This window comes from Ambystoma mexicanum, chromosome 12 (assembly GCF_040938575.1).
Source record: "Ambystoma mexicanum isolate Mex_15411 chromosome 12, UKY_AmexF1_1, whole genome shotgun sequence".
NCBI lineage: Eukaryota > Metazoa > Chordata > Amphibia > Caudata > Ambystomatidae > Ambystoma > Ambystoma mexicanum.
The window spans coordinates 18506030-18524612 of record NC_090936.1 but is presented as its reverse complement, the minus strand read 5'-3'; the positions used below and the strand labels follow the sequence as shown (position 1 = coordinate 18524612).

The 18583-nt window shown below is 49.1% G+C and overlaps 1 protein-coding gene across 2 annotated transcripts in view; it reads left to right on the top strand.

Annotated features, from left to right (window-relative positions):
* ELAPOR2 (endosome-lysosome associated apoptosis and autophagy regulator family member 2) overlaps window positions 1-18583 on the top strand; it is a 266368-nt gene that overhangs the window by 160767 nt on the left and 87018 nt on the right. For both annotated transcript variants that reach the window (XM_069627825.1, XM_069627826.1), the window contains exons 10-11: window positions 15453-15581; window positions 17805-17895. In XM_069627825.1, coding sequence (XP_069483926.1) covers window positions 15453-15581; window positions 17805-17895 — 220 coding nt within the window. The remainder of the gene's footprint in view (window positions 1-15452; window positions 15582-17804; window positions 17896-18583) is intronic.

Sequence of the window (18583 nt, the reverse complement as noted above, 5' to 3'; positions counted from 1 at the left end):
GCAGTTTTGGAGTTTCGAAGCCAACAGTAGAGAAGGTAAGTAGAAACTATTAGCCGGTGTCTCAACTGTACGCTAAACGTAGTCCTGACTTTCATTTAAAAGTGAGCGGGTCTCATTTACGTTCAAGATGCCGGGCAAAGCTACTGCGAAAGCAAGTCCTATAATCTGAGGAATAATAAACCATATGGTAACACGGGGGAAGAATTCAAAAGTAAATGTTGACCCACAGAGGGGTCTGAATATCTCTCACTTTGTTTTAGATGAGGCGGAGGTGGCCCCGCCGGATGTAGCTAAAACGCTGAAGAGAAGAATTACATGCTTTCCAACCAGTCTAACCTTTAGTGCCAGCACCAGAAGCAGGATCTCTGATAGAGGTAGGACCTGCCTCGCAAAATGGAGAACTTTTTAGCCAACGACAATAACTCGCTTCTCGAGTTGATGTTGTCAGAATAGCGTGGGAGTGGGGGCGACAAACACACTTGGGGAGGGCAATATGAAGGACTAGCCTACAGCAGGGGCTACACAAACTCAAACCTGTCATATAACCAACCAAAGATTATCCTCAACCCTGGTGCTGTATGCTTATTCGGTAGTAGCGTAAGGGCTCAGCTCGGTTAGCGGTGAGTCCTGCAAGGAAGGCATGATATCATACAGTGAAGACAGACGCAAGTGATCACAGTTCAAGGGTGTTAATTGAATGCCTATCTAACTCTAAACCTAAGGATGAGAGCAAGCTACAACCATCAAATAATAAATAACACAGTCCTAGTGGAGCCTCTGTCAAAATAAAAGGGCCTATACTAATAAACAGAGGCATTGCTGGGGTTGGGGGGTGGCTCTGGGGGGCTATAGCCCGGGGTCTTTCGGTTGTAGCCCCGGATAGAAGCTCAGGGGCTACAAGCAAAATGCTACCTAGCTCCGAGTCCCGCCAGTCCCGACATTAGCGTAGCCCCTGCTCTTTTCCAGACCTAGCAACACCCCTGCTAATAAACCTATTGCCAATCCTTACTTCTAAATACAAATGGTGTGGTATAACAATGTATGCAAAAAGAAGGAATATGTCAGGATAGTTGAGCAGTTGGCTTGCCTTCCCCACGTTTTCAGCACGGGACAAGGCAGCACGTTCGAGCTTCACACACACTCTGGCTTCTCTGCCACGAGGATACAGTTCAAAGCATAGGTATCCGGGCCTTCTGTGCCAAAGTTTCTTTACCATTCAAAGTATCTTTATTGCAGATGGCCTGACATAATAAACAAGCACTAAAGTTTTCCTTTCTTTTCAGGTTTTCCACATTCACAAGTTCTCGGGTTCACTATTCGCTATGCGTCTCTCTCCTTCAGGTTTAAAACCCCTTTAGTACAATATTCACAATTGGCCTTGCTCAATCAGGCTTGGACCACGGATCTCCATCATTTGGGATTGAACCCCTAAATCCAATGTTCTCAATTGGTCTCCCTCGTTCGGGTTCGGACCTGTAAAAAATCAAAGACCTTTGATTGTGAGATGGATTTTGCTTAAACCGTTGCATGGCCACTCCGATTCACTTAATTTCTCATTCTCATTTTTTTTTTTTTAAAAACTTTGTTTTATTGGCATTTTTAATAATACAACAAACAGGCTAAAAAAAAAAACTGAGTCAAAAGGAAATACAGATTGCTGGCCCAACGACCCGACCCCCCTCCCGCATCCCCCCCCCCGTAGCTTCGCCCGGATAGATCCCCTTCGTTGGGGGGGACACTGCCGTCATTTTATTTGTCTATAGCACGCAAGAAAAGTGGTACGTTGGCTGTCTTTGTGGCTGCAACTCATCCGCCTGTTCCCGGGCCGTGGGCTCCCGGTCCCATCCTTTCTCTCCTCTTAGCTCAATGCACATCCCATCCCCAGGACTGCTGTACACCAAACCAGTTCGCCTGGAAAGTACCCAGTTTATTGTTCATCATTGCAGTCAGTTTGTCCATTAGAAACATGTGTTTGACCTTTTTCAACCAGACCTCCTTCGTTGGGGTCTCTGGGCTCTTCCACTTTTGTGCCAGGGCCGCCCTCCCCGCCCTCAGCATGGTTTCCCACATCCTTGGGTATCTAAGTATCTCTGTATTCTCCGGGGGGAGGCCCAGCAGCATTGTCAGAGGGTTCTGGGGGAGCATGTCTTCAGTGATTTCAGCGATCCAGCCCCGTACCTCCGCCCAATATGCCTGGACTTTCGGGCAGTGCCACCACATGTGAGCTCTCGTGCCAACCTGATCACACCCTCTCGGGCACGCGGGGGACACTCCCGTGAACATTTTCGCTAGTTTCGCAGGATCTCTATGCCATCCCTGCAGGATCTTAAAGTTATGCTCCATGTCAGCCGTGAACAAATTCCCATGGAAAGCAATCTTAAATATCCTTGCCCAAGCGTCTTCCGAAATCTCCTCCCCCGCCAGATCGTCCCAGAAAATACGAAACCTCCTCCTCTCCCCTAGGTTGACAGTGTTTAGTATTTTGTACATCCCTGATACCGCCCCCTTCCTAGAGGTTGCTGTGTCCACAAATTTTTCGAAGGGAGTCAGCTGCCTATTCAGGTTCTGTCCCCAGGCTTGGTCACACAAGATCCCCTTCAAGCGGAGATAATCAAAGATGGAGAGGGCTCCCCGACCCAGGGCTTCTTTCACTTCCTCGTATGGGCGAATTTCCCCCTCCTTGAACATTTGCCCCGCCCATTCCATCCCCGAGTCCGACCAGGCCTGAGCGTTACGGAACCCCCTGCTTCCCAGTCTGAAGGGGTGTCCCCATAGTGATGATAACGGGGACGGCCAAGTCGTTAGGTGTGCTGTCTGAGGGCCTTCCCGCCAGATCGCCCAGAGGACACCCAGCGTTGGGTGTGATCTTAGTCTATTGGGAATGAATTTACTAGGGGCCCACAGGAGGTCCCTAACTTTGAGTGGGTGAGCGTCCATATCCTCCAGGTACGTCCATTACGTGCCTAGCCCCTCCTTCATGTGTTCAAGAAACACTTGCAGCTGGGCCGCACGAAAATAAAGTCGGAATTCCGGTAGCCCGAACCCTCCCTCCTCCCTCGGAAGGGTCAGGACCGCTCTCGCTGTCCTCGGGGTCCTACCTTGCCATATGAACTCCCTCACTGCATTCTGGAGGACCCTGAAAGTGTGTTCGGGTACGTTAGTTGGGAGGGCGGTGAAGAGGTACATTAAGCGTGGGAGTACGTTCATCTTCACGGCCGTCATTCGGCCGTACCAGGACAGGATCATCGTCCCCCATCTCCTCAAGTCCGCGGTGACCCTTGCCATGACAGGATCGTAGTTCGCTGGGGCGAGGTTGGACAGGTTCCGAGTGATGAGGACGCCCAGGTACCGGATGGAGGATTTGCCCACCCTAATCCCATCCAAGCTGGACATAGGATCCAAGACCGAGTCCACCGTTCTCATGGGGAGCAGGACTGATTTTGAGGCGTTTATCTTAAGCCCCGAGAGGCGCCCATATACCGCCATCAAGGACATAAGGGGGGGAGCGAGGTTCTCGGGTCCACCAGATAGGCCAGAATATCATCGGCGAACAGGGAGAGTTTAAATTCTACCTCCCCTCTCTGGATCCCCCTGATATCTGGGTGTGTTCTGACCGCTATGGCCATAGATGAGGGGGGAGAGCGGGCAACCCTGCCGTGTTCCCCGCGTAAGGGGGAAGGACTCCGTCAGCCTGCCGTTCACCTGGACCCTAGCCCTCGGGGCCCTATACAGGGCCGATATCCAGCTCATTATGTGTGCCCCAAAGCCCATTTTCCTGAGGGTGAGGTCCATAAACCTCCACTCCACTCCACTCTGTCAAACGCCTTTTCCGAGTCAAGCGATAAGACGCACGCGTCGAGATCTGACTCCTGGGCGTAATGGAGCAAGTCTATAGTTTTTTGGATGTTATCCGAGCCCTGTCTCCCCCTGATGAACCCCACCTGATCTCCGTGAACCAGCTTGGGGAGGACCCCTTCCACTCGTCCCCCGATCACCTTCGCTAAGATCTTTACATCAGTGTTCAATAAGGAAATTGGGCAGTAGGAGGAGCACTCCAAGGGGTCTCTACCGTCCTTGGGAAGCACCACTATTATCGCCTCCATCATGGAGTCCGGGAGGGTACCTCCTTCTAGCACTGCGTTGAATACCCTGGCCAAATAGGGGGACAGAGCGGAGCAGAACCTCTTATAGAAATAGGTTGTGTAACCATCCTCCCCGGGTGATGTGCCCCCTTTCATACCCCTAATCGCCCGCTCCACCTCCTCCTCCGTGACTGGGCCCTCCAACCCTTCCGCCATTTCTTCTGACAAGGCCGGAACCCGCATTGAGTCCAAGAACCCCTCTATCTCCGCCTCCCTCCCCTTAAATTCGGACGAGTATAATTTCTCGTAGTATAGGCGGAAGGCCTCTCCAATGTGGGTTCAGTCATACCCTATCACCCCCTCTTCACTCCTAACCGCTTTCACCAGTCTGCTCCTCTGTTCCTCCCTCAGCTTCCAGGCTAAAATCCTGTCTGCCTTATCCCCTTTTTCATAATACTTTTGCTTTACTAATTGGAGGTTCCTCTCTGTCTGGTGGAGGAGGAGGTCCCTCAGCTGGAGCCTACAGTCCTCCAAGGCGGTTATCTGGCCACGCTCCAAGGGGGCTGAGCGGAGCCCCCCCGGTTGAAGCCGGGCTATTTTGTCCCTCAGTCGTCTCTCTTGAACCTCCCTTTCCCTCTTTTTCTGGGCACCCATTTTAATCAGGACTCCTCGTAAGGTGGCTTTAAAGGCATCCCACAGGGTGTGCACCCCCACCTCCCCATTGTCGTTCATGTCAAAGAAATCTTTAATGGCCTCAAGTATTTCCTGGGCTCGTACCTCGTCTTTCAGCAAAGAGGATTACATTTCCACCTCCCCCTTCGTTCGTTTAGACCTCCCCTCGCTATCGTAATACGGACCAGGTCATGGTCGGACCAGGGAACAGGGTCAACCCTATGGCCCGAGGTGAAAGGGTGCAGGATCTCGTCCACCAAAATGTAATCGATCCTAGAGAACGATGCATGAGTGGCCGAATAGAAGGTGAAGTGGGGGGTGTCCGTTCTGGGGGTCGGGATCGTGTCCAACAGTCCCAGGTCGTGATTGACCCCCTGGAAGTTGCGTGCCATGATCTCGTCCGCCGCCCTAGCGTGTTGCGGGCCTATTCGTTTTCTATCCTGGTTAGGGTCTAAGACCATATCAAAGTCCCCGCCCACCACCACAGAGCCATGGGAGAATTGTTTGAGTTTGTCCCCTACCTTTGCCCAGAATAGGGACTGGCCTTCATTTGGAGCATAAATCACCACTAGGGTAATTGGGGCCCCCTGAAGGGACCCCCGTAACATCAATTAGCGACCCTCCGGGTCCTTCAACATGGCCTCGTTCTCAAACCCTATATTCCTCGATACCAGGATGGCAACTCCCCTCTTTTTGCCTCTGTGAGAGGCACTGAAGACCTCCCCTATTCCCCCCCCCGCATTTTGGGCTCCTTACCCCGCGGCCAGTGCGTCTCCTGCACAAGAAGGAAGTCAAGTTTGGACCTCCTGAACTCCCTGCAGACCAGGGACCTCTTCGTGGGGGTATTTAAGCCCCGTACATTTAGGGAACCCACGCCCAGAGAGGGCAGACTGTCAGCCATGATCTAGAACCTCCTCACTCTCGGCCAACGCACATATCTTGTTCTTCCTGGCGTGCTCCCTTAAATCAGTATTTTGTCCCCAGTCTTCCCCCTCCCCTTCCCCCCGGGCGGGCCAAAAACAAAACCCTAACTGCCCCCCTTCCCCAAACTGAACAACCCCAACTACGTGACCCCCCTCCCCCTCCCCCTTCCCCGGCGTCCGGCCAAGTAGATCCGCCATCCCTGGCTACTGGCCGAACCACCAGCTTACCCGCCGCAGCCGGGCATTCATTCTGAAGCTTGTCCCTATGAGACCCCCCTCCCCCCCCCGCTTTGCTGTCCCCCTCCCTGGTTCCATCATACTTGCTGTTCGTATGGGGGCTGGTAGCGGTGAATCCGCTGGTTATTCCCAACGTCCCCCGTGACTCTGCAGGCCTCCCCTGGGTCTCAGCCTTCAGGATCGTTCCGCTCTCCCTCCTTGGACGGCGAGGGGGTATTCATTTTTCTGAATTTTCTCGCTCCGGTTTTGCGTCTCCTGTCCCTGGATGGGCCCGGGCTCCCCGAGGCTTCTCTCCCGGGCCCCGACGGGGCCCTCCTGGGGTCCGGGTCCCCCACATAGTCCTGGATGGCCATCCGTATGTCGTCCTCCGTGGTCAGGGTCGACCGCTGGCCCATGTATTCAAAGGACAATGAGAAGGGGTATCCCCAGCGGTAGCGGACCCCCTTATCTTTCAACAGGATCGTTAGTGGACGACACATCCTGCGTTTGGCCAGGGTATAGGCCGAGAGATCCTGGTAAATCGTGATCTGGGCATTGTTATAAGTGATCTCCCGGGCCTTCCTGGCTTCTTCCAGTACCTTGGTTTTTTCAGTGTAGTAGTGGAACCGGACCAATACAGAGCGGGGGCCCCCCGCCCTGCCCCCCGCTCTGTGCACTCTATCGAACGTGGGTTCTGTGGTCATCTCACCGGCGAAGAGGAGGGTGATGATGTCCCTCACCGTGTGCATGATGTCTCTCTCCGTTTCCCCTTCCTGTTCTGGAATCCCGAAGAATCTAAGATTGTTCCTCCTCTCCCTATTTTCAAAGTCATCCATTTGCCTGGACCTTTCCTCTTCTCTCTTTTCCAGGGCCGTTATTCTCATTCCCAGGTCCATCTCCAGGGTCGTCGCTGATGTTTGGTTGGCCTCCACTTGCAATAATCTGTCCTCGACCTTGTCCACCCTCTGGTCTATTTTTTCAAATTTTTGGGCGATGTCCGAGCGCATATCCCTGATCTCCTGTAATACAGAGGCGAAGCCTCTCTCCATGGCAGATACGGGGGGACCTGAGGCCTGTTCTGCCTGTTCAGGTCTCTGGAGGGGACTCTGGCTTCTACTGCTGGACGCCATTTCCTTAAAGCGAAATCCCTGTAGGGTCAGCCGCCAGTCCGTTGGGCCTTCCCCCCCGTCCGTCCGTCGATCTTTGTGGGCCAGAATGCCTGGGCCGCCCCCCTCGGGCCTCCGCGGCCCCCAACGAGGGGGGATAACTCTGTCTTCCCGGGCGGGCACTCGCCCCACCGAGGTCCGGCGGGGGCCTCGCACCTGGGGACTGCCCGTCGTCGCCGAAGTAACTCACGGGAGGGTGGCGTAGTTCCGAGTTCCGCACGTGTGGAGCGCCGCGCTTGTCCGCTTGTCCTCCTGCTCCGGGCCAAGCCTTGTCCGAGCTCCGCCCGTCTTGGTGCGGGGCAGGCTATCCCGCTGGTTCCCGGACCTCGGGGGCGCGGAAGCCGAGGGGGGGAGGGACGCGGCTCCGCCCTGGAGGTTCCTCCGGTCCCCGTGCTTATTCGGCGTGCGGCCGCCGAGGCCTAGCACCGCCCCGTATCTGCCCGAAACCACGGGTCTCGTTCTCCTCGATCCTGGGGGCTCCGGGCGTCGCTCTTTCGCTCGCTAGACGCCCGGGGGGTTCACCACACCTTTCCGTCCTGTCTCATCTGCCTGGGGGGCTCCGGGGGGGGGCTCAATTCCCTGATATGGCCCAGCTACGGCGGGAGCAACACACTCAGGCAGCCATTGCCTGCGCGCCCCCTGGTGGCCTCCTCATTCTCATTTTTTACTTTCACATTTATCACTTTTAGCTGGACACCTTACAAAGACCTTCGATTGAGCACACTAGCGGCGCCGGATCACTCTATCACAGGTGTTGTATCTTTCTTCTCTTAGTTCAAACATCCATCAGCAATTCAGCTTTCCTTGCGTCTTTCGTCACACGTGTAACCAATCTTCATTCTTGCACTCTTTATCCAATGTTGCCATTTGCAACCTTGACTTCAACACAGACCAGTCTTCCATCTGTCTCTCCAACTCACCGGCTGTGTTAATCTTACTGGCGGTGCTTTTTTCTTGGAGCCATGAATTCTACCACAGCGGCTGGTGCTCCTCCTGACTCGATCAGCCATGCAGGTGTGCTCCGGGTACCTCTGAGACACAATGCAGGTTTCTTCATTGTCTCCTGGCCTTATGCCTTTCAACCCGAAGACCTCTGGAAAGTAACGTTTTTCCACTGGAAAGGTCGTGGGTAACTCCCTCCTGGTGCACCGTTCTTGGTTTGCCGTCTCTCTCGCCTCATTCATCTGCCATCTCAAACACTGTTCCTTCATGTGCTTAGCCTCGCTCAAAGTGTGCACTCATGCTCTGCCTTTTATCCGTGTGGGGAAGCTTAATGGAAGTCATGTGTGAGTGGTTACCATGAATTGCCTGACTCTGCCTGACCATAGTAGTGGGACATGTAGGTACAATGCTCAGGTGTGAGTCGGTTTTCTCCCAGAGCAGGCTGTCCGTGTGAAAGTGTTTGTGTAGGAAAAGGGGGGGGCGGGGTAGAGTTCCTAAATATCCTGTAGAGGAGCAGCTGCATGACTCTGCAGGAAATCTCGCCTCCCTGCCTCGTATATGTTGGAAGTTGGAGACTGTTCCATGTTTGACACAAGCAGTTGTGCCAATACTGCAGCAAGTGTTTGAGAAAAGGTATCCATTGAGAAAAACGTATCGCATATATCTCCGAAGAGATGACAATCTGAGGGAGGAACTCCCTGAAGGAAAATGAAAGCGTAAAAGAGAAGCTAGTGACGTCACAAGAGATGAGCATGACCCACTGAGATTATTGGCTGAAGCGAATGCATGGATCTTATGGAAACTGATGACAAAGTTAAGAATCAAGAAAAGAAGATTGCACGCCTGCGAATTGCTATAGAAATGCAACCGTTCCATAATTGTACAGACGCAGAAACGCAAGTAAACTAAGTGATCATAGAAGCTGGCTATACATAGTGAATAGACTACAGGCAAAGCCGCCATTGTATAGGAGCTGGACATTGGTGTCATGAATCTAGTAAGCTGAAACCCATGGAGAGGAAAGGCAGAGAATTTGTGTCGCAGCACGAATAAGCTGAGATCGTGGAAGAGCCTGGCAAGGCTGTCTGGCCTGGCATCAAAATAGAAGCAGCCAAGGTCGGTTATCTACTCTTGAAAGCAATAAACGTTAGAAGAATGAATCATCCCTTATCAAGGGGGAAAGAAAGAACACCAAGTGTGCCAAGTTTTATTCATTTAGGACATTTAAATGCTGCAGAAAGGACCAGAATCATGGTCTCATGTCACGTGAGCCAAAGATGGAAATAGAGTTGAGCTTTGAGTCCTAGAACAATGATAGCGAGAGCCTGTATTCCCATATATTCACACAGACAAGGATACTTTGCAAGGCCAAGTTCAAAGACAATCTGCATGGCAGAAGGCATGGGCGATTAGAGGTGTTGGGCTAATTGGGTGGGGTGGTAAAGTCAAGTCCACCTTCTGGCTTACGTGCTGCTAAGTGAATCAAATGTTCCAGACATGGCACGAACATTGCAACCAATTGTAGAGGGCAGTATAACGAAGGGCCTTATAGTTTGAGAGCCAATGATATACGGTGTGCTTAACAGTGTTGAAGATTACATGTTTTAGAGGTAGGCATAAATTGTCCACCTGATAGTGGGCAGCCAATCGCAATCCCAGTCCTTATAGAAAGTATAATTAGATGTTCCCCTTGAACATATCACAATCCCTCATAGGTTTTCCTTATTTGCAACGTAGTATGACGTCACTTCTGAGGTATTTTTAGTATAAAGTGTATGTTTTGTGAGATTTGCAGAGAGCTGAGCGAACGTCGGTTGATGTCCGTTGTAACCTCCCTGTTTTAGATAATTGTCACTGAAACAGCAACTTTTGCCATTTTCCTGAGTTGGTTCGATCATTTGGACTCTGAGTTACTCTGTGAACCCCATCCATTGCATGCATGTTGCTAAAGGACCATAAATTCAATTCTACTGGGTGGGGTGGGGTAAACGTGTTACAGGGAAGGGGATAACGCGTCTCGCCATCGGGTGTCCCACTCCCCGAAGACCCCACACCAAGGTGACCCTCCCGCACTGGTCCACCCCCAGGAACTGGATCCAAAAGCGATGGCCGCGTCCTGACCACCTGGATGACAGATCCCGGTGACTGGTGGGTAAGACACCTTCTGGTTTCTCACAGTCCACAGATGCTACTTCTAACCTGACTACTCGCCAATTTGTAGTAGAAACATTACTTAAGCTTTGCAGTAGAATACATGAAGTCCAGAAACAATTGGGTGATATCGTAGTGTGAATTGTCAAGATTATATAGAAAGGCCTGAAGCCCTGATAGTTCCAGTTTAAATCCCTCCAGCAAGACTCTTTTGCTAGGATATGTTCCCAGCATGGAAATAAATCTACCGTTGGAGGTCCCGGACGCCTCGAACATGAGCAATGGCTTTTCAGACTCCAAGAAGGCCTCTGAACTCTTCAATCACAAACGCAATATAGGATTGCCATAAAAGCCACAAAAATAAAAGCTAAAAGTCAATGGTTCAGACAGATCCTTTAAACTCTGCAGTCATCTCTGAGTCACAATAAGAGTCTAAAAAGTTGATTTTAAAAAAGGAATATCGCCATAAAATGCGACTTATATGATCAACGGGCACATTAACAAGCTGACTTATAAAGAACCAGGAAATCCCAGATAAGAATGATGCCAACTTGGAAGAGAGTCTATTATTGAGACCCAAAATTCCGGATCTTTTAAAGGAAAGAGGTACATTATAAAAGGCTTGCAAAAGAAACAATCCTACCTTCTAAAAGTGTGGGAACGAGCAAGAAGAGGGAAACGACCCTGGATTATAAAACCTTCACAATAGTGTGTAATCTTCCGAAACCGCAGATGAAATGTATTAATCTGTCAGACCTCCTTCATCTCATTTAGAAAATCCCCTTGCTCTTAGTTTTGACTACAGGAGACCTCGGTCTTGTTGATCCATTCGAGCAAGGAAGCGAGCAAGGTTTATTGCGTGTTTGTTACAGATCTGACACAGTAGCGCTAGTTTGCTCACATGATAACAACTTTAGGAACATGGGCTATGAATTGCATGTCGGATGCAGCACTTTTGTAGTCCACATATGTGAGGTGGTTGCTGAACCAGTTGATAACACAAGATCCAATGGGACATTCCAATTTCCTGAAATAAACCAAAACATTTGCAGTTTGGAATAGCTAAAGAGCTTTTTACCAGCAAGACCCAAACTGGACGAATGAATATGGAGGATATCTTCACGGAACATGCGTGGTCCCGACACATTTTAAGTTGAACTGGGTCTTTTAAAGAATTCATTAAAAATAACCTATTTTACAGGAGACATGGCTGACATCTCCCCTGAGTCCCGGCGGATACTGTGTTCCAGATTGCTGCCAGAAAAGGCCCTTTGGGCCGACCATATGGTGGTTTAGTAACCACAGTTAAAAACAATCTTAGTACTAAGGAGATTAGCGTGGGCAATTTTAATTTAATACCAACTGTTTTCTAAGCGCGGGATCGGGATTCAAACCTGCGTTGTGCTGCGTAGTCTTGCTTCCAAAGCAAACGCGTTGCCCTGCGTAGTCTTGCTTCCAAAGCAAACGCGTTGCCCCTGAGCTATACTTCCTGAGTTTGTTTTGGCAATGGAAGTTATGACAACTGTAGCCCCACTTAAACGTGTCTTGATTATAAATGCATACAACCTCACTGGGGCTAATCAAACAAATAATGATGGAAAACATTAGAGGCCCTTTAAATTGGTATGATGGAAATGGCAAAAACACAATCCTGCTAGGAGGGGATCCAAATGCTAGATGTATTGATAAACTCACTGGAGCATCATGTCCGAATGTTTCGGAAAGAAGTAAAATGTTCCATAAAAGAGCAAATAAAAATGGGTGCACAATGGGAGAACACCCCGGGGGATTTACTTGGAGAAATGGTAAGACCAGAGCAATTTTGGATTATTTGTTTAGAACTGAAAATCTGATGAACAATGTTCAGTGATTAGAAATACACCAGACTGAATGGGGCGATCGTGCTATACTATCACTCAGCCTTTGATGCACAGTAGTATATAAGGATATTTGCAAAATTGGTGATCTGGGAAAAAATTACTCGTATAGTGTGCCTTGGTCCGAATCAAATTTTAAAAAACTTCTCCAATTTCTGGTTGCAACTAGATCCTAATTGTCTGATATAGAACTGGGTAATCTCACAATAAATGAAATTGAAGATTTGCTCAAAAACGTAACGGCAAAGGTTGGCCACATCTCGGGACATTATCTTGCCTCTAGAGTTAATTTGCAGGGCAAAGTGCTTGATGAACGCAAAAGAGACACAAAGCGTCTGAAGCGTAGGGACATTGGAAGGGCAAGCTGTGCTGTTTTCGATAAGAGCCAAGCGGCAAAAGCTATCGGTAACATCAAATGTATATATAGAAATTGGGTAAAGTGATGGAACCTTTTGACATTAAAAAATGCTCCATGACGGCTCATGTTTTGAACTCTAAGGAGTGCGACCGCCAGATCTATGCGGCAAGCGCTCGAGGCCGCAAAGAGCCAAAAACGTTCCCCGATTACCAATCCTATTCAGCAGAGAATTGGTCAAAATGAATCCCTTCAAAATTGATTTTACCTGAACAGAAAACCCTCACAGGAGACATAGCTGATATGGAATGGAATCTGGAGCTGGATCGGGATGATATTTTGGTAACCATTGGGCGGTTAAAATGTTCTAAAGGAAGACTGCTTGATGGTCTGTCTAGTGATCAACCTATACGCGGCTGATCTGCCTGCTAAGCTCATGCTGGGATCACATTGTCCCCCTAAGATTGGTAAGGAGCATGTTGGGTCCCTGATGTATGCAGACGACTTGGTAGTGCTTGACCGTAAATATATGGTCATGCAGAGCACCATCAGGGAATTGTGCCAATATGCGGGAGAAACTATCTTGAAGTGTCAAACAAAGACCATATTGTTTACTAACAGATTGGTGAAGAAGCTGCCACTGTTGTCGGATCAGGGTTATATTGAGTTTGTTGAAAATATCACGTACCTGGGAATGGAGATTGGTAAAACCACGAGATACTCCTCTCAGCCAAAGGCTGGAAAGCAGCTCTGACAGTGCTATTTAATAACGTTGCAAAGCAAAAGGCGGGATATGTTTTGGCCGGCCTAAGGAAGCTTTATCACAAAGTGTTTGCCCTCCAATTCCTTATGGACTGCAGGCATTCATGTTAAAAGTTCTAAGCTGCCTCAATGACCTTGAGGGTCCATTTTGGAGGAAAATATTGATCCTTCCTTAGGCGTCCCCAGGGAGTCTCTAAGGTTAGAGCTTGGCCTGCTTAGGGCCCTGACCTTGATAAGGACGGAATGTGGATTTAAAAGCGGTCAACTCTCCTAAATGCCCACTTTGGAGACGTTTGGAGGGCTATTTTGGGTTCAAAGCTAGAGCGAAGGCAGCACACTACGAGGCCCTAAATGGAAGATTCTTTTAACAGATTGAGTGGAGGTATAGTCTCGAGAAAATCCTTGTTGAAAATATAATGCTTTGGGACTGGTATTCAAACTACCCCCATCTGGCGAATCTGAAGGCTCACCAGACTGTTTCATAGGTGGTCCACAAGTTCAAGCTCCTACAGCGATAATTAATGCAGTCGCCTGACCAAGCGCTGGACATCTCACCTTAAGGCTGCGTAAACCCTAAATTCCATTTCCGCCTCCGATAGGTCCAGGGTGGGGGCTTCCATTGGAAAATAGATTCTGTTGTATGTGTAGGTGAAAGGGGACTGCAAAACACGTCAAAACACGTCATGACTGAATGTGAACTGTTAGACATCTTGTATATGTGAAATTTGGATTCTCTCGTAAACAACTACGATATGATAAAGAATGAAGAGTCCTGGCAATATTGCTTGAACTCCGGCCTCGAACCCTTGCACATTTGTCGTTGATAGACTCTTACAATCAGAAATCGTCTAAAAGTGCAGAAATGTTTATTTTTAGAGTTCAATATTATCTGATACAATGGAAATCAAAATTGTAGGTTAATAGTTTTAAATAAAACGTTTTTGAGGAATGCACTTTTAAAATGGATTCGTTTTTGTATCGAGATTTGATATGAAAAGCTAAAATTGAGCTGAGCACATTTAATTAAATAAATAAAATGAATACGTCCTTACAAGCAATGATGTGCAGTGTTGTGCAAGACAAAAGTGTGTATTCTGTAACAACACATTTTGGCTGCTATGTGACGAACAGTGCAATCTGTTATGTGTGCAAGAGCCGGCCTTCTGTGTGCTCCTCTGCAAAAACAGCCGGCACACATGAAAGGGGTATTTTGCATGCACTTTTTTTTTTACATCCATCCGGCACACACCAGGGTCTACTGAAACCAGACCTGGCATTTTCAGTCATGTTTGCGGCATCCTCGCACATACGGCGGGACAATGGGCCTCATCACGAGTCTGGCTGTAGCTGTGCCGGTAAAAGCGGCAGGCTGCTGCCGGAGTTGTGGGGATTTTCCAGCTCCGGACTTTCTGGTAATTCCGGAGCCAGCATTCCGTTACTCCCCGTTCCCGTGCGAATGGGGGCAGTGGAAACACTGGCACCATCATGCAGTAATGGTGCCGGTGTTTCCATGTCTGTGTGCAGCCGGTGGCGTTATGCCCGCCAAGTCAGACCTGGCGGGTGTAACACCTCACGGCCACATAACTCGGAGTTAGCCTGTCGGGGAAAACGGTGCTGAAACGGTTTTACCGGCACTGTTAAATCCAAACCGACAACCTCGTAATGAGGCCCAATGTATTCAAATGTTCTAAAAGCAAGCTGTTTTCTAGGGGTATGTGGGGGGTAGGGGTTTGCCTGTCCATTCCTTAAAAGAACTAGTGACCTACGTTGGGGAGCTGTTCTTCTCCCTTTCGTTGGAAGTAAATCCTAATACATATGGTGCTCTTTGGAGGAGGTTCGCGATCGCCCAATTCTGATGGGTGGGTTCTAGTTTTAGTGGAATGATTGGCCCACCCCAGGGTTGTGCCAGAGATTCCCATCAACGCTCCACTGTCTGCAGGACCTCAGGTGGGTTCTTGTGGCATCAGTCCTGCATGGTACCTTCATCAGCCGCGATGAGGGGGGCAGTTCATACCCAATATTCCGTAGTGCCACTTCTGTTCGTGTATCTCATTCCTGATTTGCCTAAACATTTGTAACTTCTAAAAACAAATTGTGTGTTTTGGGTCCAGACTTGGCAACTTTGCCTGATATTTCAGTCTCGAGCATAGTTACTTTATTGCAGTGAGCCCTTCTGTCATATGTTGCAAATACCACACATTAGACTGGAAAGAAACATTAAATGCAGCAAAGCTCGTGAAATGTTTTATGTTTAATTGTTCCTTGTCCTTTTTTTCTTTTGTTTTTTTTCTTCTCCCTGACTCTAGAGTGCAAGCCGTGCCCGGCGGGGACAGAGCCGATTGTCGGCTTAGAATACAAGTGGTGGAATATCCTGCCCGCCAACATGAAGACCTCTTGCTTCAACGTTGCAAATTCCAAATGTGACGGCATGAATGGTGAGTCTGACTTCACTTTCTAACTAAGACGCATTGCACACACAAGGCTTCATTACACCATTTTAATGAACTTTGTTGGCCATGTTTTTGGGCCCGGATCCCTGCCTACCCTGCTGTATAGCTGCACTGCCTCCTGGTAACCCCTGCACTTGGGTCTGTATCTGCAGCCCTACAGCCACCCTACCTGCACTTATTCAACACCCTAAATTTGCACTTTATTCTTGGACTTACCACCTGCTGGCTGCACTACCTGTTGGTTTCAGCACGTGTTGTGCACTTTCCACCCCTCCTCTTCCTTTTGCACTTCTCCTCCCTCCCTTTTCCCTGCACTTGTGTGTTCTCAATGTCACTGGCCCTGGTAAAATCGTTGTTTTGTCCTCCCTTGCCTCGTTGCGCCCTGAAACACTTGTGTATGGGCGCGATACATATAAAATATTATAGCGTATCATGTCTAATGATCAATGCGAGCCTGAGGTTTCTTCTGCTCTTAATAGATGAATGCCTCATTCCTACCCGGGCAAGGGTGCTTAGCCAATCAGGTGGGTGGAACAGCCGACAATACACATTCTCCGCCCGCTGCTTCCAGCCACCGAGGCACTTACCGGGGGGCGTCACATTTTCTTTTCGAATGTGGGGAGGCAACAGGGCGCATGTCCTCTGCTCTTACTGGCCCTTGCTTATCAACCTTCTAATAACACAGCCCTAACCAACACAGGGCCGTTATTCACACACCAGGCAGCATGGACAACACCACGGCATGTTCTAGCCATCTAGCACCAGATCAACATTGCTACTGGCTCCAGTTTCCCTGTGAAGGCTTCTGTTGAGGTGCACCACAGACCTTTCCAGAAGTTAAGGGCCTTCTACTGCGAGGCTGGCATCTGGACCCCGACTTGTAAACCTGACCTTTTGTGAACTGTGCCGGAATTCTGCCACAACCTGCTCTCCTGTCACACCTAACCAGCCATTGGTTGCCCGCCTGCTTTTGTAAACCACAAACCACACCCCGCAGATGCCTTAAATACATGGCTAATCCAGACAACTGCGACATGCCCACATCAAGCGCCACTTCCTGGCGTATATGCACTTGGACAACTGCTTCCGCGTAGAAGGTCCTTGGTAACGCAGGTGGGAAAATGAAAGCAGCATTAAGTGGTTGAGGAGCAGCTGCCTGTCACTCTTGTAGGGAAATGTAGGGCAGGGCTGCGGACAGTCAGTTTAATATTTCCCTGAAATGCAGGAGCTGCCTTGGAGCCTATGCTTTGCACTTTGAATGATGTGAGTTGTAACCACGTTTCTTTTCTTGGGCCTCTTTGCTTCGAGGCATTTCATCTCTTCACAGTTCAATTGTTTGCACTTAAGCACTTTCAGCCACTGGTGTGAAGTTTTGGCAGGAATATAACTGCTGTGTCTTGTATTGTCCTGTTCTATCAAGGGTTCATTTTCTCCTGCCACTTCCTGTCCTATAAGCAGTAGATGTAATGCACAACTCGGATGTAAGTTTTACATGTCGTAGTGGCCCACTGGAACAGTACCTGTGCGAGCGCCCTAGAGGCCTGTCACTAAAAGGCCCCGTAGCCTGGATTTAGACGTGGGGAATCCGTGGCCACTCTTCCAACTCTCGGATTTTAGTCACTAGACTTTTCTTGTTTATTTATTTATTGCGCATTTTTAAGTCGCTTATACAACAAGTGAATTCTGCTTTCAAAGCGCCAGTGCACCGCCCGCACTGTATTCCATACACAGGTGCCACCCACTGGAATGAATGGTTTGTGCCCAGGGGCATATCTGTTTAGGGCTTGCATGCTTCTCCTTGGGCTGTTTTTTGTGGAGGGGCATGTCCCTCTACCAGAAGAGGTGGTACATGAAAAGCATTTTTAGTAAAATTAACAACGGGGCAATTCCTCAGAAAGACCCATGGTGCTGGTGGTGGTGGGGGGGGGGAGGGGTTTGGCAGCCATATAAAAATCACTTTCTCCCGATACCATTAAGAGCAGCCTATTAGGGCAGTTCCTCTCCGATCCTAAACCACCGTGTATAGCATAACTATGCAGTTCTGCTTTGTTCTGATTCAAGGGACCAGGCAGTGAAAGCGACAACCCTCCAATCAATGATTCAGACTGAATTCCTTTTACGGAGGAAAGAATGTTTTTTTGCCAACGGAGCCCCTACTTATCAACTTGGTACACTGTAAATAATTGCAAACATGCCTTCTTTCCTTAGGTTGGGAAGTGGCTGGTGACCACGTCCGAAGTGGCTCGGGGGGCTCGGACAACGATTATCTCATCCTGAACTTGCACGTGTCAGGCTTAAGGTAAGAACACGTATCATTTGCTACATTCTGTGTTTCATGGACACAACATGGAAGTGTGGATCATTGGCCAGCCCGACTCTCTACCGTTCCTCCCGGGGACATCAAGCACTTGCTTGATGGAATAGGACCACCTGCTGATATCATTTCATCATCATCATCATCATCATTATTGGTGTATGTATTGAGTGCTGACCTAGTTCTGGAAATCACCGGAGTGCTTTACAAATCGACCCAGTCTTGCCTCCTTGCACAGTCCTTCTCCACTATGGCAGTCTTTGATGCATTGTATCGATTGATGAGAATTGGTGTGAGGCCTTACGATAACTCTAGAGGATGGGCCTGCAGAGTAGGGCTGGTCAAATGTCTGGGACTAAAACTCCCATGATGCTTTACCTTTGACTATGATGGCTAGGGCGGATGGGAACTGTAGTCAAAAACATCTGGATAGACAAAGGTTGCAGACTCGTGCTCTAGAGCAGAAGAGATGAGAAAACTTGCTGAGGACCACAAAGTCATTTCTGCCTCATTCATTGTTCCTCAAAGTCATTTCTGCCTCATTCATTGTTCCTCCGGCTCCAGTTGGCCAGAGAAATTCTCAACGCTATGTACAACTCTGTGTCGGAAAAGACCACGTGGGGTTGAGCTCTAGCGAACAGAATTGCCTTTTCTGCATTTTACCCAGAGAGCG